This window comes from Micromys minutus, assembly GCF_963924665.1.
Source record: "Micromys minutus genome assembly, chromosome: 11".
NCBI lineage: Eukaryota > Metazoa > Chordata > Mammalia > Rodentia > Muridae > Micromys > Micromys minutus.
Genome location: NC_137980.1, coordinates 45,399,710 through 45,426,578, shown reverse-complemented (window position 1 = coordinate 45,426,578; position 26,869 = coordinate 45,399,710). Strand labels below are relative to the sequence as shown.

Here is a 26,869-nt window from a genome sequence, read left to right as displayed (position 1 = left end):
GTCCTGGAGTGGCTCTGGCGACAGGTTAATACGGCTTGGTGAGCAGTAGACACTCAGTCTGCCAAGACAAATCTGCCTAGGCTCTAGAACCTTCACAGGCTGGGCACCTCTGGGCTCACACTGGATATCCTTCTGTCTGGTGGACAGGTAGACAAATGGGTACACAGTTGGTTTCATTTGTTTTTTTGGTTGGTTGGTTGGTTGGTTTTGGAGGGTTGTTGTTGTTGTTGTTGTTGTTGGGTGGCTGGAGAAAGGGGCTACCCTGGCAAGAGTAGCTCTTGCAGAGTCCAGAAATGTCACAGAAGTAAAATGTACCACTGGACTGTAGGAGGTGACACCAAGATTTCTCTTCTAAGCACAAAGATGTGACTGTGAGATGGTCACCAGGGATGAAAACTGCATCCTAGCAACCAGACCAAGAAAGCCTGAACTTTCCACAGATCCCCCTTCCTGGGAAGGAGGAGCTTGAGGTCACTGGGGGTGATGGGAGGATGGAGATACTTTCTTTACCGTTATTTGCCTCTGGCCATTTGTCTATGCACCTGTGCCTGCTGCGGCGGTCTGCAGAGTTCACGTCCCCGGGGAAGAGAAGAAACTTACACATAAGGCCTGCCAGGAGCCGGCAGCCCCTTCCAGGAGATGGAGAGCCAGAGGTCAGACCTGGATGCAGACTGCTAGGCCCCTGGAGAAGCCCGCCCACCCACCCCTCTCCCTCCTTGTACTCTCCTCACAGATCCTAGGCTCCTGTTTTCTCTTGCACACTGATATTCACCGTTGCTACCTTATGAAAACATGAAGTCATAGTGTGTGAAGGAAAACAGACACAATTGGAGACAACGCCAAGTGAATTAATCCAACCTTGGAAAGACAAATACTGTGCTCTCTCATTTGTGAGTCCTAGATTTCCTGTAAACTAAGTTTGTTCTTTGGCAGTTTTGTGTGTGTGTGTGTGTGTGTGTGTGTGTGTGTGTGTGTGTGTGTGTGAATGTGAGCGTGTGTCTGTTCATATGAGTGTGTGAGTGTGTATGTGTGCAAGTGTGCATGTGTGTGTGAGTGTATATGAATGTGTGAGTGCTTGTGTGAGTATGTATATGAGAATGTGAGTGTATGTGTGTGGATGTATGTGAGTGTGTGTGTATGTGTGTCTGAATGTGTCTGCTCATATGAGTGTGTAAGTATATATGTGTATGAGTGTGCATGTGTGTGTGAGTGTATATGAATGTGTGTGAATGCGTGTGTGTGATTATTTATATGAGTGTGTGAGTGTATGTGTGTGGATGTATGTGAGTGTGTGTATGTTTGAGTGTGTATAAATGTGTGTGAGTGGGCCAGTGCATGTGTTATCACCATCACTGACCAGATGTGTGATTTCCCATCCCCTCCTCCGAGAAACTCACACCCCTCTCCAGCTGATCCCTCTCTGCTCTACAAGCACCTCCTTCCAGGCCCCCACTGTGCCGTGTGTGTGTGTGTGTGTGTGTGTGTGTGTGTGTGTGTGAGGCTGTGTCACTGCAGCCTGGCGTTGCCATTTGGAGTCCTTCATGTCACTGTCCATGTCAATGATGTGGCTGTCACCTAATACAGCGGCTTTTAGATGGATCCTGTGGCTGTTGCTCCTCACTGTTAGGAAGAGAGCCCAGTGATGGACAGAGAGCTGTTTGTTTTCTGATTCGCCTGTTGACAGTCACACGTGTTTCCGGTTTTTGGCAGCGATGCCCAGAGCCACTGTGAGCATTCTTGTTCACGTCTTCTTGGACATATGTTTCAATTTATTTTGGGTAAATACGTGGGAGTGAGAATCCTGGATCATAGGGTGGGTACGTGTTTAACTTCAGCTGAAGCTGCCAAGTTGTATTCCCGGGCAGGCAGACAATCTGGCCGACTGATTTCAACAGCCCATCTCATCAGCCAGAACGAGCCACCAACTGCCCTCGTTCTCAGAGACTGCACAACGAGTATCTGGGCGTCTGGAGACTGGAGTGGCTTTGAGAGACAGGCAGGGGTGGTCCAGGAGCAAAGGGTGAGATGTGCAGAGATGCCTATGTGCCTTGCTTCCCAGCATCTTCCCCCTGCAAATCTCCCAGGGCCTGTGTGCAGAGAGATTCTGAGATGTCCCAAATGTCTGGAAGGCAGAGTGGGGCTGATGTGAGGGAAGGTCATTAGGAACTGCCAAGGAAGCCAAGGAAAAGACCCATCCTGTCCCTGAACACCACGCCGTGGAGCAGAGCTGCCACTGACTTCCTCTAACTTTTCTAGCTAACTCCCTAGAGCCAGTTTTCTTATGGTCATGCCTCTGTCCCAGGGCGCTCCCTGTCTGCACTCCCTGCCCTTCATCTAGAGCCAGTGCAGGCTCAGTGTCAACCACGTTCTCTTGATCAAAGCTGTGGAAAACTGTCTTTAATGAAAAATGATTGCTCAGGCCACTTTCACTAAAAGGTGGGTCCACGCGTACCCAGTGGGCAACTAGAGGCAGGAGGAAAACTTGACTTTGCCACATAGATGTCCCTGGATTCCTAGAATGTTTGCCTAACATGCACAACCCCCCCCCCCAGCACTGAAAAGATGAAATGTGGTACCTGCCTTTAATCCCAGCACCGTGGAGGCTAAAGCTAGAGGTTCAACATCACTGTTGGCTACAAAACCCTCCGGAGGGACCGGAAGTTCCCACTGAACACTAAAGAAGAAAATGGATTTTAGTTAAGGGTGCTTGCCATGAAGCATGAAGGCCTGGGTCCAGTCCCCAGGGCCCATTCCATGAAACACACACACACACACACACACCACCCTGTCTAGAAGCAACCTACCCTCAGTTGCCTTTTCTCCAGCAATGGCACCGACTCCCTTGTCCAGTGAGGCTGAATGTCTAAGCAAGCCAGATACAGGCTCTTGCTTCGGTCCCAGCTTTATCTCCTCCTACTTCTGTGACACCTGGACCACTCGCCCCATCTCTCCAAGTCTTAGTTTTCTCATCTTTAAAACCAAGGCGTTAGCATCCACGCAGTGCAGTTCCTGTGTGGTCCTCCTTGCTTGTGCCACGGCTGGCGTTATTAGAAGTGTTTTACTACATACACATTTGCAGACTGGCCATCCCTACCCCAAAGAAGGGTGTTGTCAAGGGGCAGAATCAGGAGCTGAAGCAGGTAGATCTGATTGTGGGCAGACCTGTGAGCTGAGCCATGATGCTTACCCTTCTGCCCCAGGAAAGGGAGAGGAGGGCTAGCAGGGACCAGCTCCTCCAAGCAGTGAAGCAAAAAGGCCAAAGGGGGGAGGGTATCTGCACCCACAAACACAGTCAGCATCTGTTTTTTCAGTGTGCTTTCAAGGTCTGTCTGCATTTTACCCTCCGGGTGTTGGTGTTTATTTATACAGGCTTAAGGCAGGTTTCCACATGCATTTGTCAAGCTTAGTGCCTCCAGTTGATCATAACTGGGCTGGTGCCTCTCCACGAGGCCGGGTTCTCTGTGGGTCCCTCGGGGAGATGCTGAAACTGCTTGCTACAGATCCCAAATGTGCCTCTATACTTCCCCATCCCTCTCTTCTCTGCCTGCAAGGCAATGGTCAATTATCACAACCCTTACCAATGGCCATTAGTCCCCACCTTATAAAATACCTTAAATGACTCCTGAGCCACATAGGTCAGGGGGTGGGCCAGGAACCAACACTGAAAAAAGACATCTGTTAGGCTGTGTTCTATACCTAAGCCACCAGGGGGTGCCCATCTGGCCAGCCTTACCTGACTCAGTCTCCCATATTCCAACAGGATTCCAGTGTTCCAGAAAACCCAGCCAGTCTGCAGGCCAAATGGCCATTGGCCGGGTACCCCATTCCCCTTCCCCTCTGTGAATTTTAACAAAGCCTTTGCAGGTTAAACAAATTCTGCCCCCATTCCCATTGGCACTGACCCTTCTGAGGTACCCTGCAGCCACCCCTCCTCACGGGAATCACCAGGGTATAGAGTTTTCACATCCTCTTCTCCATTCAGAATAGATATGTGGTTCAAAGCATCTCACCCATGAGGAAGGCCATAGAGCAGGAGCTACTCTCCACGGTAAAATGCAACAAAGGACCGAAGGTACCCACCGGTGACAGCCAGTTGGGGCAACCAGAACTCGTAATGACATAAGGCACAGCTCAGGGGGTGACAGGCTTGGTCCTCCTGAGATCTCCCTGGCTACTAGCTGTGTGGGGACCTTAATGGACACAGTGGAGCTAATGAACCTTTTCCCTCAAAGAACCTGCTGTGGGCAAACCAGGGTAAGCCACCTCTTCCCCCAAGTCTCTGTGGAGGGTGGGATGGCCTTGGTACTCCCAATGAGACAATTAGTTGATGCTCAACTATGCCTTTGGGGCTCCTGGAGTCTATGTCAAAATGCAAGAGAGTCATGAAATAAATATTTCTCAGTTGCTTTCTGTAGCTGTGTGTGTGTGTGTGTGTGTGTGTGTGTGTGTGTGTGTGTAAGAGAGAAAATCAGAGAGAGGGAGAGGGAGAATGTGTGCGGTGTACTTGCCTTGTGGGTCACATAGATGCTAGGGTTGGCATCAAGATGTCTACCTCAATTAACTTCCCACCGTATTTTTTTGAGACCGACTCCTTCATTCAATGGCCATTTCAGCTAAACTGGCTGGCCAGCAAACCCCAGGAGATGGAGTTATGGGTGCACATCACCACGTTCCACTTTTGTGTAGATTCCGTTGATTCTTGGGTCCTTGTGCTTACAACAGTGCTTTAGCCACTGAGCCAACCCTCCGGACCCTTAATGTAACTTTAATCGTAACCCCAGGAGGCAGATAGAGTTGCCCCCACCATTATAGATGGAGCACTATAAATGGAGGCTCCAGACATAAAGTGTCTAAGCCAGGACAGGACTGGAATCCAGAGAGCCTCCACCTCAAAGGGCAGACTTCGCTGCGGCCATAGGCTAACCAGAGCAGCTTTCGGAAAAAGACAAGAGATGCATGCATGGTCCTGGACCTCTTCTCCAGACTGGAGGCCCCTCAGCTACCCATCAGTGCTTTACGAGAGCATCTTTCAAAAGAGAATGTGATGTAACAAGACTGGCTATCTTCCAGCCTCTCCATGTCCTTCTCCCAGCAGCCCCTGCCCCTCATCCAGAATCCACAAGCAGACACCACAGTACAGTTGAAGCTGTGAGCAGATGCGGATTTATTTTGGCACAGACTTGGCATCCTGAACCCTAGTCCCTCGACTCATACACCCTAAAACAGTTCCAATAGCTCTGACAGTCACAAGCTTGTCCCCCAGGCTGGACAGCACCCAGAGTAGAGCAATGACTCAAGAACCAAGGCCAAGGGCCTGTCACTCTTAAGTAACCTCTGCCCAACCCCTTATTCCCTAGAATCCAGGAAAACCCAACCAGAGGCAAAATCCTGCCTACACTGGCAGGTACGGGAACATCTACAGGCTCCTCTCTGTAGGAAAGCGATTCCAATCATGCCACCAAACCCCAGCAGTGCTAGGAGCAGCCAGTGTGACTCTGGATGAGAAGATGCCCATGGATTTAGAAGAAAAGGAAGCTGACCCCCAATATTCAGATTCAAGGCTGCCCTGGGTGGACACCTGGCATCCATGCTCAAGTCCAAGAGGTCCAAAGGAACGAAGTCAGAGGATCAGCAGCTTTCTCCAGCTCATCTTGGATGCCGTCACCTCCTCTTCCCTAAACTTGAGAGGCCTGGAAACTTCCTCGTGGGCATGGGGAACCACTAGTCCTGGGCTGCCATGCCGTACCCGACAAGCCCAAGGGCCCAGACACACAGTGTGGTGCAAACTTCTTTAAGTGAGGTGCATGCGGGTAAACCTTTTGCCAAGCACGCTTCATTGTTGCACAGACTGCACCCAGCTAGAGTCCAGACTTGCTCCTGACTCTGGCAAAATGCTGCTCTCCAGACTCTGCCAGAGAACGTGTACCAGAGATTATGGCTCTTGACTTCCACAGATTTTCGTGCCATGCTCCCCTGATCCCACAGTGGCTTCGATGGGGGACAGGGATAAGCCAATTCATAGGACACCACAGTAGCTGTAGCTCGCAGGCCCAGAGCTCCTACACAATGCCCGGGGAACATCCATGACCCTCAATAAACTCCAGCCTCAGACTCAGACACACTCAAAATCAGGGGTCATTGCCAACATGCCTCACCTTAGCACCCCACCCCAAACCCTTGCAGGTGGCTTCCCAGCCAAAGATGCTCAGCCCCCCCCCCCAGTACTGGTCCTAGGGGATGCCAGCTGGACTGGTTGGAGAATGCACAGCATTGCATGCTGGTATATTCAACTGGGCTTCTCCATTTCCTATGCTGCCCTCCAGAACTTTGCAAACTCCGAGCAGTGTGGGCTGGGGATGACTATACTACCAAAGGGCTTCAGCACCCCTTGTTCTTCTGGGTGGCCTCAAGCCATCAGCCAGAGGACTAGATTGAGGGTGGGGTAGGAGGAAGAGGAACAGATCTGTATTAATATCTTGCTTTCGTGATATCTCTCAAAACACACAAAAGCCCAGGGAAGGGTGGCAGGGCAAGGTGGGGCAGAGCTAAGGACAGGTGCAGGAGCAAAGGGGCTCAGGGGACCAGGGCTATTCCCTCAGGGCATCCTTTACCCTTGAGGGTACCTAGACATTCTCTTCCTCTGGTACCCAGCACCCAGCATGGGCTCATGGGACGCCTCCTTAAATGTCCATGGAGTGGATGTGAGCAAGCCTTTAGGTCCACAGTCCCATCCTCCTGAGACACCTGCTTGGCATTGCAGAAAGACAGGTCCTGGCATCCTCAGTGGAACTCCTGGCTCTGGATGGAGACAACACCAGTCATCAGATGGCGCCCAAGGCTGAACCACAAGAAGGGCAGGGACCAGGCCTCTGCTTTGCAAGATTATCAGATACAGGCCCTTGAGCCTCCCTCCTGCTCCCTGCTGGCCCTCCGATCCTGTCCCTACCCTGCTATATTCTGGGTCACTCGGATTCTTTGGACCCCAAAGTCATAGGTGCCTGAAGAAAAGCCTTCAGGCGTCCAAAGACCCAGAGAACCTCCAGAGCTCAGCATTAGACCCCATGAGGCTAACACTGCCACTGACTAAACAGAAACAGAACAAGGACTTCCTCAATCCTGGGGCTGCCTAGAAACCTCTCCTCCACACTAAGCCAGGATCAAAGCAGGAGGTCTCTTAAGGAACCGTCTCAGGAGGCAAGACGTAGTATGGCCAAGCTCCGGACTCAGGTTGTAAGATTTGTCCCAGATCAGGGACATCCTCACACCAGTGAGGGCCACTGTCCTTTAGCCTGAGCCCAAATTCTACCCTAGGAAAGAAGCAGAACCAACTAAGGGCATGTGGAGGAACAGAAAACTGAACGAAGGTGTTGGCAGGTGAACAGGGAGATGGGAGTTGAGGATGCAGGGATGCAGGGAGTACCATACCTGTACACTAGGGGGTGGGCTTTACCTAGCTACAAGATCATGCCCAGGACCAAGCCCCAAGCCCCATCCGCCACCCTGACTCCGGAGCTGCAACCTCTAGCCATACCTGGTAGATGAGGGTCAAGTCAGGAGGTGAACGAATAGGATAGCCAGGCCGATGTTCAGCAGAATCACCATACAGATGAGGACGGTGTTGGGTACCTGAAGGCATGGAGAAAGTCGGCCTGAGTCCCCAGGACCTCTAGACAACCCAAAGCCCCAAGATTAAAAAGCTGGGCAAAGAAGCGAGGGCTGTGAACGTATCTCCCTAAAACTTCCCTGGTTTGTCGACAATTAGACCCTGCCCCTGGGTCTATGGCAGACCAGGAGAGCTGGAAGGATTCTTGAAACTAAACCCAATCCTGCAGGGCGTCGAAACGGCAGAGTGGAGTCTGGAGCTCCATCATTCACCTTAAAAGCTAGTTTTCGCTCTCTGCTGCTGAGTTGGCCCGGGACTCAAACCCTGTTGGGATCTTCCTCCATCCCACCCCCACCAGCCTTCTGAAGGGAGAGGTGGTTGGTGCACTAGCCAAAGCCAGACTCCGCGGGTGAGTTCACTCTACAGCTCAGGTTTCCACTTGCTGCTCCTCCTCTACCTTGTCCCGGATGCTCAAGCCCTCTGAGAGTCAGGCCACACTCAATGTCCCACAGTCTTGAAGTTGGCCCCTGTCCTGTCCAACCTCCAGTACCACGAGTTACCCCCAACTCCACGTGCGCACACAATCCCTCCTGGAACTGCAAGGACCTCACAGGCTCGCCTCTTCCCGCAGCCTCACCTCCTCTACCTCCACCTCGGCCTCCGCCGCCTGCGCCACTTCCTTACGGCCCTTCTTCTTGGCACCCGCCTTGCTCAACCCTCTGGCCTCTGTCTTGCGCGCCTTGGCCTTGGGCTCGCCTCTGGGGACTATGGGTTTAGGCTCCAGAGTGACGGGCTTGGCGGGCACCGGGCTTCGCGGAGCAGGGTGTTCCTCCTCCGGGACGGTGGCAGAGACGGGGGATGGGGGCTCCGAGTCGGATCGCCGGACCTCGGGCTCAGGCTCGTCCTCCAAGGGTGGGGGCTCTGGTGGCCCGGTGCGCACTGCGTAGCTGTGGTAGCCGCGGTACATTGCCACCTCGGGCTCCCGCGAGGGTGCGGGCGGTGGCTGCAGCGCCTCGATGGCCATGTGCTCCGAGGAGGGGCGCGCGGGGCTGCGACGGCCTGCGCCATCCGACGGCGTGGCGGGCCGGCTGCCCTCTCCTCCCGGTTCGCCGTTCCAGGCGCCCGGACTCAGCAGGCCGTCCTTTGACGCTCCCGGTCTGGGCCTCTTGGGTTGAGGGGGCGTCCCGGCCGGAGACGGGGGTCCGCCCTCGGGCTGCGGGGTCTCGCGCTCATGCAGCTGCGGGCTTTCCCGGGGCCGCTCCGGGAGGCCGGCGTCCGGGCCCCGCTCCGGGGGCTCCAGTAGGCTCTCCGAGTTCTCCAGGATCTCCTGGAGCAGCCGGCGCTTCTGGTACTCCGGACCTACCGAGGACAATAGAAAGAGGAAAGATTCGAACCCACGGCCTGCCGGGCAGTCTTGGGCCAACTGGGTGGCCTCTATGGGCCACTCACTGCAGGGGGATTAGACTGGTGGAGCAGACAGTTTTAATAACTCTGTGAGGTAGGCAAGATTGTGAATTCTCTTGCACAGAGGAAAAGGAGGGAGGTTAAATAATTTGTCCAGAGCAAAGGGCGGAGGTAATGTGTTTAATTGGTCTTTTTCCATCTTTATGTCAGAAAAAAAAAATGGGGTTAATCGCAGTATTGGATGGTTTTTGTTTTGTTTTGTTTTGGCTTTGGGGATTGTTTTTGTTTGTTTGTTTTGCAAAAGCCACTACTGCAATGGTTACTCAACGCAGGCTAGAAGTCGTGCTCCCAGTGACCAGCAGGGGGCACATCGTGACCAGAAGACACCCCCTGCATCGCAGCCACTTTGGATAGTGAGCTGCATGCGGCCGGAATGGTATTTCCAAACCACTTAGCATGTCGATCACTTAAAGCCCCTCCAGTGCGCCTAACAATCTCCATGCTCAGCAGCCGGTTCAGCTCTGCCAAGCGCAGTCTGTGTCACAGTCCCTAAGCTCTCGGCTCAGTTCACCCCCTGCTGCCTGTTGTATGGTCCAGCTTCCGTGCCTTCGATTCTGCAGCGCCCTCTACTGGATCCATCCGCCCAAGCACCCAAGCACTTCCTGTGCGGTAGTTCTCAGAGGGTCGTTCCAGATGCTCCATCACGTGCCCTGTTCCTCACTGGGTGTGTCATCCACGGGTGCCAACCAGACCCGTTGAACCAGGAACTCAAGAATGGGCCCAGGCAGGGTCAAGTCAAATCCACAGACCTGACCTGGCCCCAGGGTCCTGGTCTGAACAATCAGCCCAGCATTCAACCCCCGTGTGAGATGCAGTCACCAAGAGACGTGGCCACCGCAAGCTGACTGCAGCCGTTACATGCTCTTAGTTCATGCCCAGAAAGTGGGCGCTAGTCTTGTGCCCATCACGACTCAGGAGCTGAGTGTCACCATTTACCCTGCACAGCATCCCAAAGCTGGTGAACAGCAGATGAGGATTTAAACATATGAGTCGGTGCTATCCAGTGTAAAGCTGCCGGTGGCTCCTGATACTGGGTCCCAGCTGTATGTCCTCAGAACCCAGCACCGTGCCTGACACATCGGCAGTGCCTGATCAATCCTCCTCAAACTTTTGAAAGCAGCAGAGAGCCCTTTGACCTTCTCATGCACCCGAGACCTGCCCCTTATCCCAACACCACCAACCCCCCCCCCACCTCATCTGCCTTGCCCAGAGTAAAGAGACAAGCTAGGGTGGGTTCTACTTCTAGCTGGGAACCTCGGCTATATTCCGACTCCTGCAGAGAGGCAGAGATGTGCCCCCTAAAAAATCTCATCTCCTGTTAACATCAGACCCACAGGTTCCAAAACTCATGGGCATTCAGAGTTCCACTGAAGCATCTCCACCCTGCATAAAGGACCCACCCTGAGTCTCTGCCCCACCCACCCCACCCCTGCCTGGCCCTACCTGGCTGGTAGAAGTCTGGAGCCAGCTCCTTGGCCAGCGTACGGGCGATGTTGGACTCCTGGTTGGCAGCCAGGGCAGCCTGTTCTGCTGCCTCGGCCTTGGCTTTGGCATGGCTTGTCCTAAGGAGACAATATAGTGGGAAATTTAGAATCTAGCCCTCTGCCCATCCTCCCTAAGACACGGCGAGTCACCTTGGACAGGGATTCTCACTTGGGATTCGAGTTAGTATTAGAGTCCTCTGGCCCAGACTATTGGGCATCTCTAGCACAGTCCTTCGATCTCTAGGTATGCACAGACTACATTCCTCCAGCCTCCCTTGCAGCTAGGTGTAATCAGATGACTGCATCCTTCCCAGTGCATTCTGGAAAGACCTGAAACATGTTATTCCCAGGTCTGATCAATAAAACCCTTTCGACTGTTGCATTTTAATACATAGTTGTCACCCCAGAACAATGTATTTAGCCACTTTCATTTCATAGTTTCTTTTGCCTCCTTTGGCCAACCAGTGAAGCCTGTGGACCTTTCTCCAGACAATGTTTTGTTTTGTTTTGTTTTGAGGCAGGGTCTCATTATATAGCCCTGGGTGGCTTGGAGTTTGTTGTATAAACCAGGCTGGCCTTGAACCCCCTAAAGATCTGCCTCTCAAGTGCTGGAAGTAAAATCATGCACCATCACATCTGGCAAAACATTTATGTTTATTACACAGAATAAGAGATAGGCAGGTAAAAGAGCTAGCCGGGCAAGCCCGAAGGCTAGAGTTGAATCTTGTAAACCACATAAAGGTCTGGAAGGAGCAAACCAGCTCCACAAAGTTGTCCTGTGACCTCCGTGGAAACACACACACACACACACACACACACACACACACACACATCAATAATAAGATCGATGAGGGCTCAAAGTACACAAAATGCACAGAGTTGTGAAGAGATGTGGCCGAATTGACACTCAAAATATTTAAAAGAACAAATCCACATGGCTAGAGCAATGGCTCAGGAACTAAAAACACGTAGCAGCTCTTCTAGAAGACCCAAGTACAGTCCCTCACACCCACACCAGGCAGCTCACAATGGGCCTCAGTGGATCCAGCAGCCTCTTTGGGTTATTGGAGCACCTGCATTCACCTGCAAGTACCCCTTCACAGGTATAAATCTTTAAAAGTAAACAAAAGAACAAGACCATAGTAGAATGTCTATGCTTTCTGGTTTGCTTCTTTTTTATTTTGTTGTTGTTGTTTTGTTTTGTTTTTGATTTTTGTTTTTGTTTGTTTGTTTGAGAGGGGATTTCTCTATGTAACCCTGGCTGTCCTGGAACTCTCTCTATAGTCTAGGCTGGCCTCGAACTCAGAGATCTTTCTGCCTTTGCCTCCCGAGTGCTGAGATTAAAGATACATATATCCCTTTTTTGCCAACATTAAAGATATCTATCAGGGAGCTGGAGAGGTGGCTCAGTGGTTAAGAGCCCTGACTGCTCTCCCAGAGGTCCTGAGTTCAATGCCCAGCAACCACATGGTGGCTCACAACCATCTGTGATGGGATCCGATGCCCTCTCCTACCTTGCAGGCACACATGCAGATAGAGCACTCATACACAAATAAATAAATCTTTTGAAAATGTATCTATCAGGTGTACTGGCCATCACGATCTGAAAGTTTAAACGAGCAGAACTGGATAGTATAGCTCAAATCCATAATCTTACCACTTGGAACATGAACACCTGTGATCTGTACTGGAGACAGAGTGACAGATATGGCACGGATTCCTATGGCTTGCGGCCTATTCCCAGAATGGAAGAAAATGCTGAACTCCAGTTCGCACGTGCGCGGAACAAGTGCGCCTGCCCTGGCTGCTGTGAGTACCATACTGTCCCAGACAACTGTGGCCAGCAATGCTACTGTACCCAAAGTGAAAGCACCACTACCACAGACCCAGAGAGCCTCCACCAGACCGGATGATGCCAGCCCACTCCCTCTGTGACCACCACAACCCCATAGCACAGTTCCCCAAGTCCCTTGTGCTCAGATCAAATATGGCTGCAGCTGAGACTAGTCCCTGCTCAGACTCTTCCTTTCCTGTGTATCTGTTGCTGACTGCTCCCTCTCTGAGGGCATTCTCTTAACAGCACCAACTTGGGAATCACTACTGCACACCATGTTTCTAGGGATATGGACCTCCTAAATACTATCTACAGAATACCTGGTGACCTACAAGTTTTAAAAAAAAAAAGTCGGTTAGAGGAGCTGGAGAGATGGCTCAGCAGATAAGAGCATCTGGAACAAACATCCGCATAGCAGCTCACAACAACCATCTATAATTTCAGTCTTGGGGGTGCCCTCTTCTGGCCTCTGTGGGTACTGCATGCACTTGGTGCGCATGTATTCAGGCAAAACACCCAGACCCGTAAAAATAACTAATACAAAATTTTATTGAAAGAAATTCAGTAGCTGGGCAGTGTTGCTGCGTGCCTTTAGTCCCAGAACTTGGAAGCCAGAGGCAGGCAGATCTCTGAGTTTGAGGGCAGCCTGGTCTACAAAGGGAATTCCAGGTCAGCCAGGGCTACAGAGGAACCCAGTCTCAAAAGGAAAAAAAAAAAAAACCTTCACCCCCGAAAAAGGAAGGAGGATAAGACAAAAAGAAGAAGAAGAAAGAAGAAGGAAGAAGAAGAAAGGAAGGAATGAAGGAAAGAAGGAAGAAAGGAAGGAAGGAAAGAAAAGAAATACAGTAGAGTCAGCCATATATTAGGCAGATCCTAGGGAGCCCTGCAGATGGTGGGGGGAAGGACTGGGGGAGCAGAGGGACCAGGGATACCACAAGAACACAGCTCACAGAGTCAACTGTATGACCTGGACTCAAGAGGGCTCGCAGAGATCAGGGAGTCTGTATTAGTCTGACCTAGGTCCTCCGCATATATGTTACGATTGTGTGACTTGGTGTTCTTGTGGGACTCCTGAAAAATGGGAGCTGAGCTGTCTCTGACTCCTTTGCCTGCCTCTGGGACCCTTTTGTTCCTACTGGGTTGCCTTGTCCAGCATGACGTGCCTGACCTTACTGTCAGTTGTTATAATGTGTTTTATCTCTGGAAGGTCTGCTCTTTCCTGAGGGGAGGTGAAAGACCAGGAGGTTGGATCCAGGGAAAGGAGAGGTGGGGGCAGCGGGGAACTGCAGTTGGGATGTAATATATGAGAGAAGAATAAATAAAACAAAAAAAAAAAAAACTGAAAAAGAAAGGAACTCAGCTGAGGCCTGAGCCTGCCAGTGTGTAGAGGGAAGGCTACCCCACAGTCCCACGCCTCCTCCACAGTCCCATGCCTCCCCCACAGTCCCATGCCTCCCCCACAGTCCTATGCCTCCCCCACAGTCCCATGACTCCCCCACAGTCCCACGCCGGAATGCTACGAGAACAAACTTTACACATGTGTCATGTCACACTTGAGATTGGAGAGATATTTGTATCAGCTGTTGACAGCAGCCTAACATGACTAACAGGAGGACAGTGGCTACCCGAGCCTCAGCCCTGTTCACAGCAGGCCAGACACTGTTCTGAAGGAGTTTTCCAGGGTAGCTCAGTAATCATCAGAATGCCTTAGGAAGCTGGTACCCCGCCCCCATTCTAGATAGGAGGAAACTGAGTCACAGACGGGCTGATTAACCTGCTGAGAGGCAGCCATGGGAGTGGAAGTTGGCACTTGTGACCCTAACCTCAAATTCTGTGCAATTGGTCACTGCTCTGGAGACCGCCTTCAGACATGGCGGACTCTGACTACCCAGTCTTCAGTAAGGCAGCTCATCCCCAGCCACGTGACAGCAGATGTATCAGGTTACAACTGTACGCCGTGCCTAGAAGGGCATATAGAATCCAAAGAGACAGTACGAGAAGAAGTCTGATAGAGTAAGGAGGTTGGCTGCTGGGGAGGTTCAAGTTCAATCAGCCAGGCATGGGGCTCAAGACTTGAAGAAATGCGACCCTTAGGCAGAGCAAAGATGGAAGGTGGGAGGAGCCAGGTAGAAGGAAAGGTACATATAGTTTTGCTTCTGTTATAAATTGCAATGTAAATATCTTGGGGAGATGGAGGTTTGCCAGAGGCTCCGAGACCCACAGTTTGAGGACCGCTGATATAGGGGCTTTGAGATGGGAAGAGATGGAGCAAGTCTGAGCTATTAATCTCTGCAGATGAGCTAATCCCTAAGAGAGATGATATACACGTTTTTTTCCCTCAGTCTCCAATGCTCAGTGGGCCCCAGGGAGAGTCCCCTTAACCAGGTTAACCTCTATGAACCGTGTGTGTGTGTGTGTGTGTGTGTGTGTGTACACAAAGGAGCAATCGTGCTCTGGGTATGTGCCATGTGCACATGAAAAGGCCAGAGGTTCACATCTGGATGCCTTCCTCAGTAGCTGCTTCTTCTTCTTCCTCCTCCTCCTCCTCCTCTCCCTCCTCCCTCTCCTCCTTTTTCTTTCTTCTCCTTCCTGTTTTTGAGATAGGGTCTCTCACTGAAACCAGAGCTTCCCATTTTGGCTGGATTGCTTAGCCAGCAAATCTCCAGAACCTTCCATATCCCTGGCACATGCCCCCAGTCCTACCCTGCCCAGTAGATGTCATAAATGTTCAGAGCCAAGGCCAGTCGGTTCTGAGGATCTGAACTCAAGGCCTTATGCTTGTGAAGCATTTCATCCACTGAGCCCATTTGATTTGTTTTCTGTTTAAATCTATGCTCCCCTTTCTAACCTTCAAAACTGCCCCGAGAGGTGGCTGCTGTGTAAATGTTGCTGAACAAGGGTGTCTTGCTCAAGGGTGCGAAGTGTAGCTAACACAAGGCAGTGAAGAACCCCATAGGTGTGGCTCCTTTGACGACATGATTATTATCACGGAGGCTATTTCATCATCCTTCTTTCCACCTGAGTTGCACAGTGAGGACGTGATAGTATTGTGGGATTAGAGCCCATGCCCTCCTCACAAGCTTGCCTCCCATGATGTGAGGAAGAGCAGAGTCTGACTTCCAAGTCACAGGCCCTGCCCTCTCGGCCAGGCCACACCCTCTCGGCCAAGCCACACCCTCTCGGCCAGGCCACACCCTCTCGGCCAAGCCACACCCTCTCGGCCAGGCCACACCCTCTCGGCCAGGCCACACCCTCTCGGCCAGGCTACACCCTCTCGGCCAGGCCACACCCGCTCATTGCTGTTTGCTTCAGGACTGCATCAGTCCCAAGGACAAGCACACAGGCATCCATGTACACAAATAACGTAGGAGCTTCCCAGGTCATGGTGAAGGGCAAGGCTTGGGGATCGGCAACTTTGCCCTTCAGCTTTGGCTCTGGGGGTTCAGGTGTGGTGAGACATTCAAATCCCGAAGAGTTCACTAAACAAGACAAATCATGGTTTTGTTTTTGTTTGCTTTTTTCTTCCATTTGCCTGTGCACATGTGTATGTATATATGTTTTGCGTGTGTGGGGGCACACGCGTGTGAGTTCATATGTGTGCTCACGTTAGGAATGACCCTCAATTGCTCTTCTCGCTAGGCAGTTTGATCTGGGCTCCAGCCTCCACGATCCGATGCTGGAGTTACAAGAGTGCTGCCACGCCCACTTGGCATTTGCGATTGTGCACTGAGCGTTTTTTCACCACTGAGACACCCAGCCCCCCTAAATAATACTTTAATACAATATTTTACTGTAAAAATGATGCAACCAAAACCAAATGAGCAAATTAAGAAGAACATTTTTGATTCATTTATTTATTATCTATCGCTGTCTTCAGACACACCAGAAGAGGGCATCAGATCCCATTACAGATGGTTGTGAGCCACCATGTGGTTGCTGGGATCTGAACTCAGGACCTCTGGAAGAGCAGTCAGGGCTCTTAACCACTGAGCCATCTCTCCAGCCCCAAGAAGAACATTTTAGATAAAGCCTAATTGGTCTCTGCACCCAGTTCAACCCCACTAGGACCCCTGAGCTCGGTATGTGGCCTTCTCTTTGTGTCTCAGTTTCCCCATCTGTAGGGTGAAAACCATAGTCTTCTCCTTGTAGAATTTCGAAAAAACAAAATGAGCAGCAGGTAGAAAGTGTCCCCCACATCATGATGACAATCTAGACAGGTGAAGATGGTGGTGGTTAAGGCCAGAAGATATTTTTTACATCGGAACAGAATAGTACGTGAGTAGGTGAGTCAGTCTGGCCCATGAGCGGGTATGTGTAAGAAAAAGCCCTGTGTTCGGGGGATACAGTTCTCTGGGAACCCGAAACGTCAGGTGGTAGAGAAAGAGAAATGCTAGGCCAACTGTCCTGCTGAGAAGATGCCCTTTTTTGGTCATAAGAGTGGAAAGACTCTCCTTTCTGATGCCTCAGGAAACTGGCAGCCTGCACCCAGAGTCCTCGAGCATCCTGGGCACTGTCACCGGGGCAGCCAGCATAGGTGGGGACACGGAAGTGGCCACACTTTCCCAGGCATGAGGCCTGTGTGATGGCAGGAAGCATGTGCCCCTGTCCACAGTGCACAGCCTGGCTGGCTGACCCCTTATCAGCCTTTGTTCCTGCACCCACTAGTCTGGACTCTCTGGCTCCTCGAGCCGGCCACATCCTCCACCTTCATCTTCTTTCGTCACCCTTGTCCTCCACGTGTGTCCAGAGAATCTGTCCCTATACCCAAGGGCTTCATCTTTCATGAGCTTCCAACCATTCTTTATGCTACATAGCATGCTTTCAGACCCCTCCACTAGAGGTGATCGATCTTTGGGGAATTACCAAGCATAGCTCAAAGTAGCCTGCACTGGATGCTCCAGGCCACCCCACAGTGAAGGAAAGTGGCACTGCTGTCCCCCCAAAGGTCACAGCTTTCAGTTGGGTACGTGACCACTGCACAGCCCCCGGCATCATCCCTCCTGCATGCAGCTCATCAGAAATGCAGATTCTCAGGCTACACCAGAAACCTGCTGATTCAGAATGGGAGTGACCTATACCTTCACCCCCAACCTCAAGTGGTGCAGCCCCTCTGCTGCTGACTTCAGGTTGAGAAGAAAGTGTTCACAGAGCTGAGATCAGCTCCCTCCTAGGCTGTCCCCAGCCTGCTGGTGAGGGTTGGGGTAGGAACCTTGGATGGCACCAATATCTTTAGGCACCAATGTTCTCCCCAGCCCAGACTGCACTAGGACATACTGGACTACTTCCTACCCTCTGCCCCAGACCACCCCCTACATTCAAATGAGGCCTCTGGGTAAGGGTCTCCTAGGGTGGCCCTGGGCCTGCTGGGGGAAGGGAGGAGAGCAGTAACTGGGGCAAGGGGAGGGGCAGAGAGAAGATATTCTTCTTGGTGGCTTTCGGATTATCTTTCAGCAGCTGGGTTAAAAATAAGGCTGGTAGTTCTGGAATGGTGCAGGGTCATCACTCGGCATAGCCACCTTGGGGAGCACCCCCACCCTGCTCCCTTTTCCCCATCTCCCCATCTCTAGGCTCCCGGCTGTTTAATTAAAGCCAGTCTTTTTTTCCCCCTGCTGCCCACACCACATATTAGTGGCTCTGAGGAGCCAAAGAGGGGGAGGTGCAGTCTGACTCCAGGACTTAACTCGGTCTGTTCTCCGGCCTGGAAGACCCTTCCCATCCCTCCATGCTCACGGCCCAAACCCATGCTTTGGTCACTCCCTTACTACAACTTCGTGGACTGTCTCTTGTGAAGCAGGCACAATTCTAAGCCCCTCAAATACCACTGCCAGTAGAATACTCTTGAGCCCTTGTTAAAGTTAGTGCAGGGCTGAGCCAAATACACAGTACACGGTCAAATACAGCCCCTGACTGCTTTTGTACCAGCAGCCTGGCTAAAAATGGTTATTTTATTAAGTGGTTGGGAAGAAAAAGAGGGGAAAAAATTCAAAGTAGTATTTTCTAACATGTGAAAATGGTCTGGGATTCAAATTTTGGTGTCTGTATAAAGTTTTAGTGGCCTGAAGCCACACTCATTCGTTTGTGTACTGTCTGGAGTTAGGCGGTTCCCATAGGGACCATAGGACAAGCATTTCCCTTCTGGTCTGTTAAGAGAAAAGTCTGCAGCCCTGTGTTCTGTGTAGAATGAAATGTCTCCTTTTCCTCCTGACATCACTATTGCTCATCTGGCTCTCTCTTGAGCACTTTGCATTCAGTCCGTACCCTGGACTACTGGACGGGCATGAATACAGTGGGGTACAGCCACATTCTAGGGACCCAGTCATCTTGCCCACCGGGTGTCCCTGCCACACACTAGCAGGACACAAGTTGTTAAGACAGCCGGCTAAGCGGTTGGAAAGAAGGCTCCCTTGGTGACACATTACACATGCAGGATGACCTGAGTGTGGATTCCCAGCACCACGTTAAAAACTAGGCTCAGTGACATATATCTGAAACCCCAACCCTCGGGAGGCATAGACAGATGAGTCTATGGGGCTCACTGGCTGGCCACTCTAGCCAAGTTGGTGACTCCAGGTTCGGTGAGAGACCCTGTCTCTGAATAAATAACTAGAGAGGGTTTTACCCTTCCACAGGTCTACACAGGTTCCGCAGACTGAGCCCAGGTCTCCAAGCTTACAGCACAAGCATCTTCACTTGCTGAGCCAGCTAGCCTGCTTTTCACTGTCTTAAAGGTACTCTGAAGTGCAAAAGCTTCAAGTTTCAACAAGGTTGAATTACCCTTTTCTTTTGTTATATGGTCTTTCGATGCCCTAAGGACGCTTGCACCTAAACCAAGTTCACAAAGATTTTCTTCTATGATCTCTTCTATGTGTCTTTGCAGTTTTCATCTTCCTATGTAGAAATGGGAGGCTCGCTTCTAATAAGGAGAAAAATAGGCGAACCCTGTCGCCATTTTCACAAGTGGAAAACCCAAGGAAGAGAGAAGTCAAGTCACTTACCCATTGGATTATTAAAGTGAGAGTTGAGCCTTACATGGCCCCTGCTCTGGAAAGATGAAGAGTCTGGGGGGAGAGATAAGACAAGGTAAAATGTCTTGAGAGTAAGATGAAGGGACGATTGCTGGGAGGGGAACTCCTCCTGGGCAGGTTACATGGCCGTAGCTGGCATCTTAATATTTGCATTTTATAATATGCAAACACAGATATAAGTTTCTTTTCTCATATTCTAAATTTTAATGATCTATCATATAAATATTACACATCATAAAGTAATAATATTAATTCACGGCAGGATACTTTGGAAATCAAGTCATTTTTATAAAGAAAAAACTGCCGCTCACATCTTAGTGTTTGCAGGCATTAGGAACACAGGCATAATACTGGGTGGCTTAAAATTCCTGTGCCTTGATTTTTCCATCTGTAAAATAGTGATATAAACAGCCCTGAAGTTGTAGCATAAAGTTCCTGAATTATACAGCCAAGCAATTAAAAAAAAAAAAAAAAAAAAAAAAAAAAAAAAAAAAACTTGGAATGGGTAGGTCCTGGGTCCTGTTATGATGGTTAATCTCAGTTTTCAACTTGGTAGAATCTAGACCCATACAGGAGACAAACCTCTGAGCACACCTGTAGGAAAATATTTTTAGATTCATTGAGGTGAGGAGACCTGCCCACTACAGGCGACAGCAATTCCTAGGCTTGGGGTCCAGACTACAGAAAAAGGAGGAAGTGAGCTTTACACAAATATTCATCATTTTTTGTCTCTTGACTGGAATGTGGATGTGATATGACCTGTCACTTCAAGCTCCTGTTCCCCCAATTTCCCCTCCGTGATGGCCTATACCCTCAAACTGAGAGCCAAAATATGCCCTGTATCCCTTGAGTAGCTTTTATCAGGATATTTTATCACCGTAACTGGGAAAGTAACTAAGATACCAGTCTAGAGCAGATCTTGTGTAAGATTTTGCAACCTTTGAATGTGGATGCATTCCATTTAAAGTGGACATCAGAGGTGGCACTGGGGGTATGGGTTCAAGGTCTAAGTGATACCTGTCCCCAGTCCTATGCAGAGCCTCCCCACTGTGGAAGCTCCTTCTAAATCCCCTAAGGATGGGGAGGGAGAGATGCCTATTTATGTGGTCTGCTGACAAGAGAAGCCTCCTGTACAGAATCTGTTCCAGTGAAGGAGGGGAAAGGCAAATGGAGATGCAATCCTTCCTTCCAGCCTTAGATGCAAGCATTGGCTCAGTACATAGCAGCCATTTGTCCTATTCAGATGGCTGAAAAAATAGTCCCAAATACCCACCTCCTGATCCCAGGACCCTGTGAGTATCCCCTTACATGGCACACAGGCCTGGCAGATGTGAGATGGGGATTGTGTGGGGTTAGGTAGGTCCTACATGTAGTCACAGGTACAGTAAGAGGCATGCTAGGAGGAACTGACAGCGGAATTTATGTATGGAGACCAGAGATGTGCCCTAAGGATGCAGGGATGGCCACAAGCCAAGGGTCACGGTAAGGACCATTTGAAGCTGGGAAGCAATGGCTAGGCTTTCCTCCCAGAGCACGTAGCAAGAACCAACCCTGCTAACATTCAACACTAGCCCAGTGACATTTCCGAAAGACCTTTGGTCTCAAGTTTGCCATCATTGGCTGTAGCCAAAGAGGAAGATGCAACGGTTATGGTCACATTCATCTCTGAGACACCCCTGGAGAAGAAATGCTAACACAGATCATTCATGTAAAACCTGCAACTAGAAGGAGCTGAGGCTTCTCCAGTTGCCAACGTGTGGCTCAACTCCAGCCTCAGTCTTTTGGGTAACTACTGGTCCCACGGACCAGCCTTTAGTCACAACCCAGAACAATCAGCAACTGAAAATGACCTTAAACCAATCTCTTCCTCCAGGGGCATTTTGGGGACACTACTTTCCTGTAGCCTGAGGGGCCCAGAATGGGTGGTTACCAGCGAGATTTCTCCCCTGTGGTGGCTGGTTTGTGGGGGCCAGTAAGGCTGAGGTTGAGCCACACTTTGGCAACTGGAGAAGTCACAGCAGGGGACCATGGGCCTGCAAACCCACCAGAGCTGGCTGTGAAGACAGGGGACTTCAGGGCCATCCAGGAAGCTTCCCTTCCAAAACAGGTCATTCATGGGCTGAGGTATATAGTCAGTTCATTCATAGGCTATATATATACACAGGATTCTTGCCTAGCATGTGCTAAGCCTCAGTTTCCAGCCCAAGCACCAAATTGGGGCAGGGGGAGTACACTTCCTTATTTTGTTTGGTTAAAGGCAGGGTCTCTATGCAGTCCTGGCTCTCCTGTAATTTGTTATGTATACAAGGCTGACCTTGAACTAACAGAGATCCTGCCTGCCTCTGCCTCTTAAGTGCTAAGGTTACAGACATGAGCTACCACATCTGACCCACACTTCCAATTTTTAAGACTTAAAAATAAATTATCCACTTTATTTGTATGAGTACACTATAGCTGTCTTCAGACACACCAGAAGAGAGCATCAGATCCCGTTACAGATGGTTGTGAGCCACCATGTGGTTGCTGGGATTTGAACTCAGGACCTCTGGAAGAGCAGCCAGTACTTTTAACCACCGAGCCATCTCTCCAGCCCCACACTTCCAATTTATAAATGGCTAGAAAAGTAACCCTTGAAGGGATAACGTTCAGAAGCCACCATGCTAATAAACCAATGGATATGTTAGTTTAGGAGCCCTCCTTCCTGGTGGGTCTTTCCCTGTACTGGTTTGCTAACCGGGCTATGAACACAAAGGCCTAACTGACCATCAAGGTTAAGATCACGAACTCTATGATCACGTCTTGTGGATCTGAATCCCAGACACACTCCTCCCACACCCTTCATAACTGTGTGACTGGCACAATTCACTTAGCCTCTCTGCGCACTCATTCCTCTTCTGAAAAGATGAGGGCCTCTCAGGTGGCCCCTGAAGGTCACACTCTGGTCTAATTTCTCCTCTTTGAATGTGTGCTAAGTCTAGTGGTTTGCTCTAGCAAACAAAATCTGACCGAAGTGATGAACACCGCTTAGATACAAGTTCATAAAAGAGCGTCACTCCTCTCTGGCTTGTAATCTGCACGAACAGGTGGGTAGGCTGGATTGCTGGAAAGGGGGGAGCCCGGAATTCCACTGTGACTCCTATCAAAATAAGATGGAAGAGGGTGGGCAAGCCACACAGCATCGAATAGGAGAGCCCCTTCAGGCTTACAGGCTGACTTAATGTGGTGTCTGGCAGAGCAGGCCTCCCACAAATGGAAGCTGCTACTTTTTGCTGACTGGCATTTTGTCTCCCCAGGGGTTGAACTTGCCACGCTGGGGTGTCTGGGTCTGCTGGGACCGTCTACCCCAGAGCTTGCTGACTTAGCTGTGAGGGTGTTCAACCTGCCCCACCCACCTGGTGAGACTGAGTTGTCAGGGCCGTGGCATCCAGCAGACTCAAGTCAGCAGACATCTCCTGCCTAAATAAGGACAAGGCGCCCAGGATCGCTCTCCCTGAGCCCCAGGAATGTGGCAGCTGAGCCCTCTTCGCTTAGCACCGCCCCCGCCTCAGCCCCTCCCCAGGTGGAGCTCAACTGTGGCATTCCAATTTACTCCAGAGCAGCCCCCGGTGGCACCAGCACTGGCCCCAGCCCCGCCCCAGGGTCAATGGAAACTGATAAGGACTCTGGGAGGAATTCCAAGCAGCTCCCATTTGCTCCCGGGACCTGGCAGCCTGGCCCCCAACACCTCCACTGAGACCCTGCAGGAAGAGGTTCCAGAGGGAGCTTTCCTGCCTGCAACCAGAAGTCACTCCCCTGGTTCCAAAGGCTGTCCTAGGGACAAAACCAATATAGGCCATACCAGGCTGAAGAAGAGATGTTCACAACCAGTGACTCTCACCAGAGAACCGATCAACAGCTATAATGAGGAGTCCTTGTGTATGGCATGTTGGAAAGTCTACAGAAACTGTCAGCAGCACACTGTCAGGGGACCTATCCCAGATGTGACGGTTTGAACAGGAAAACTCTGGTAACACATGATCTGGATTCCACCACCCCCTTCTTTTAAAGATTTATGTATATGATGTAGCTATCTTCAGACACACCAGAAGAGGGCATCAGATCCCGTTACAGATGGTTGTGAGCCACCATGTGGTTGCTGGGATTTGAACTCAGGACCTCTGGAAGAGCAGTCAGTGCTCTTAACCATTGAGCCATCTCTCCAGCCCCTCAACTTCACCCTTTAACTCTTTTTTATTATATTTACTTACAAGCTGATCAGTGTGTGTGCATGTGTGTGAATATGTTCATGTGTGCTTGTCTAGGGGCAGGAGGACAGCCCTTTTTACCATCCTTCAGCCTCTATTACCTTTTTCGAGACAGTGTCTTTCACTGGCCTGGATTCCCCAAAGCAGGTTAGGCTGGCTGGCCAGTGAGCCCATGGGGCACCGTCTGTCACCTCTTTTTCCAAACTGGTATTACAAGTACATTAACAAACCCCATTGTTGGTGGTCTGTTTTTATTAGATTTACCCAGTTTTTATTTCATGTGTGCAAGTGTTCTGCCTCTGTGACCATGTGCATGTCCCATATGTGTACCTGGTACCCACAGAGGTCAGAAGAGAGCACCAGATCTCCTAGAACTGAAGTTAGAGATGCTTATGAACCACCACGTGTTTTCTGGGAATTGATCTGGGGTCCTCTGGAAGAGCAGTGAGTACTCCTAACCACTGAGCCACCCCTCGGCTCCTGTTTTATTTCTTAATATAGATTCTGGGGTCCCCATCTTGACTGGCAAGCACTCTGCTGACCAGCCATCTCCCCAGTCATAGCTCTACTGATTCACCGTCTCATCAGCTCACACCCTACTTTTTTCTGGCTCTGTGACTTCAAATAGGTTGCATTACTTTCGGTGCCTTGGTTTCCTCTTTGTGAAATGGGAGAAACCCCAAAGTTTGGTATCTGGGACACCAGACACCATCCAGGTACCTGAGACTTCAAGCAGCTGCCAGTGACTACACCTAGAGCCAACCAGGACTGCCCTAAGCCTGGGGACTGCACCACACCAGGAAGGCCACTAAGGCAAGAGATGACCCTGTCTCTCGCACAGCTATAACCCCAAGCATCGATGAATACCAAGCCCAGCACACAGTAGGTGTACAGCTGCAGCAATGAACTTCACACCCAACACTTAATAGGTGCAAACGAGTTGAGATTTTGCTCTTGATGTAATGGATTTGACTCACGTTTCCCGGGAAGAATAATCCACCCACATAAGGAATGTATTTAAAACCAAAAAGAGTAAGGAATTTGAGACAGTAATTCAGAAACATTTGCTGAGCCCTTTAAGAGGCCTGGGTCTGGAGTGGTAAAAAGAAGGAACATGAGATGTCCTATAAGGAAAAGACAGAGAAGCAACAGGTTTCTTGCCCAGTGACCAACCATGTAAGGAAGGCTGTAGATGGGGGTTGGGAGGGATGATCAGAGCAAGACCTGAGAGGTGGACTGGAGGGGGCACCAAGGTGAGTCCCTGATCCACCCCAGTCACTGAATCTGTGACTCTATTTCCTACAGAAGGAAGCTGGATTGCCCCCAAAACCCAGTAAGACAAAATCTACACGGTTTTGCTCCTGGGCTAGGGAAATACCTCAGTAAAGGGATTGCCTCAGTGGCACAAAACCCTGAGTTAAATCCCCAGCACCCACGTAAAAATGCCAGGCATGGGAGTCCACCAAGTTCACTAAATGGCTGAGGCAGGTGAGCAGCTCATCGGCCATTTTCCACTTCTTCCGGGGCACACATCTAGACTTTCTCCCAGGATCCCTTTCAGGCCATGTAACTATCTCTGGCCAATAGAATGTGAGAGAATATAAATTAGAGCTTCCCAGCCTAGCCAATAACATCCTTCCCTGGGTATCCTGGGCAGTGTTTTTTCTCTTTTTTACCAGATGAAGAGCGTGTTACTTTAGAAGCCATATGCTAAAATAACAGAGCCACAAGGTAGATGGATTCTAGTTTCTGAACATGGCCTGACATGAACAAGTAGTAAATAAAAACAAGCCCTTATGCGGACAAGCAAAGGGATGGGAAAGATGTAGTTTGAATAGCCCTGCGTCCTCCCTTCCACTCTCGGGGTCCTTCTCCTAGTGCTCTGGCAGACCTTGGCCGTGAGATGAACTGTGCAAAAGACAGGGTAAAAAGACAGCTGCTGTCTTCAGATGAGGTCCTAGTGGACACCATTTGTCTGAATATCTGTCGCTTTTCCACAAGAATGCCAAGGACTGACAGCTGTGAGTTCCTGCTGTATACAAGGCCCAAAGAAGCTGGAGACGCCTTCTGCTCCTTTGCCTCCAAAAGTCTAGCTCTTGTAGGACGGGCCCCTTACAACACTGATACCCATGTCCCTTCCCACTCTGGTCCTTAGGGTGGAAGAAGGGCATGAGAAACCTCTTAAGCCAGTGTGCCTTTTTATGTGTGTGTGGTGAGGCGTGTGTGCATGTCTAAGTCCCTGCATGTATCCACGCTGTTCGTGTGTAACACGGAGGACATCAAGTGTTCTACTCCAGTTCGCCGCCTTATTTTTATGGAGGAGAGCTCCTCTCTGTGCCTGCAGCTAGGCCAGCAGTCAGCGAGCCCCAGTGGTCCGGCTGTTTCCTCTTACCCACATGGTGCCAGCTCACAGCGTTTTACGTTTTACTCGAGTGCTGGGGATCCAACCCAGCCCCTCAGGCTTGTGTAGCAAGAACATTTACCCACTGAGCATCTCTCAAGCACCTCCGGGGACTGATTCTGTTGGTATGCTCCTGGGGCAGAAAGCGGTCAGTGGTTCAAAGCTGGTCATTAAGTGGAGTTATTAAAATTCCATTTTTAAAATTTTTTCTTTTTGTTCTCTCTCTCTCTCTCTCTCTCTCTCTCTCTCTTCTCTCTCTCTCTCTCTCTCTCTCTCTCTCTCTCTCTCTCTCTCTCTCTCTCTCTCTCTCTCTCTAACACAGTCTCATGTATCTCAGGCTGGCTTTAAATACGTCCTGGAGGATGATGACCTTGAACTCCTGGTCCTTTTGCTTTGGCCTCTGGAGCAAGCTCATTGCAATAAGCATTTGCAAGTGAAGATGTGTGGACAAGAGGGTGTGCCGTGTGACACACTGTGGAACACTACAGCTTTCAGGACAAGATATTATTATTATTATTATTATTATATCTTTATTTTATTTTGGGAAGAAGGTTGCAAGGATGGAGGACAGATACAAAGGGACTAGGAGATAATTGGGATTGGAGTGTATGATGTGAAAATCACAAAGAATCAATAAAAAGTTTTAAAATGTTTCAGTTGAGCTAGTCATGACGACTCACTAATCCAACACCACAGACGCTGATACAAGACAATCACAAGTTCAAGGCCAGCCTGGACTACAAAATAAGACAATGTCTCAAAACCAAAAGGGGGGGGAAATCAATTCCATTTCCATCATCCTGTTCCCATCAAT

At 50.3% G+C, this 26,869-nt stretch overlaps 1 protein-coding gene across 2 annotated transcripts in view; it reads right to left on the bottom strand.

Moving 5' to 3' along the window:
• Window positions 1–26,869, bottom strand: part of JPH2 (junctophilin 2) — an 81,187-nt gene that overhangs the window by 12,946 nt on the left and 41,372 nt on the right. The window contains exons 3-6 of one of the 2 annotated variants that reach the window (XM_080925314.1): window positions 10,511–10,629; window positions 8,241–8,962; window positions 7,532–7,626; window positions 5,148–6,798 (exon numbers count right to left, since the gene is read on the bottom strand). In XM_080925314.1, coding sequence (XP_080781440.1) covers window positions 7,546–7,626; window positions 8,241–8,962; window positions 10,511–10,629 — 922 coding nt within the window. In that variant the 3' untranslated portion in view covers window positions 5,148–6,798; window positions 7,532–7,545. Of the gene's footprint in view, window positions 1–5,147; window positions 6,799–7,531; window positions 7,627–8,240; window positions 8,963–10,510; window positions 10,630–26,869 lie in introns of those variants that run through there. The other variant, XM_080925315.1, reaches the window with a different exon arrangement.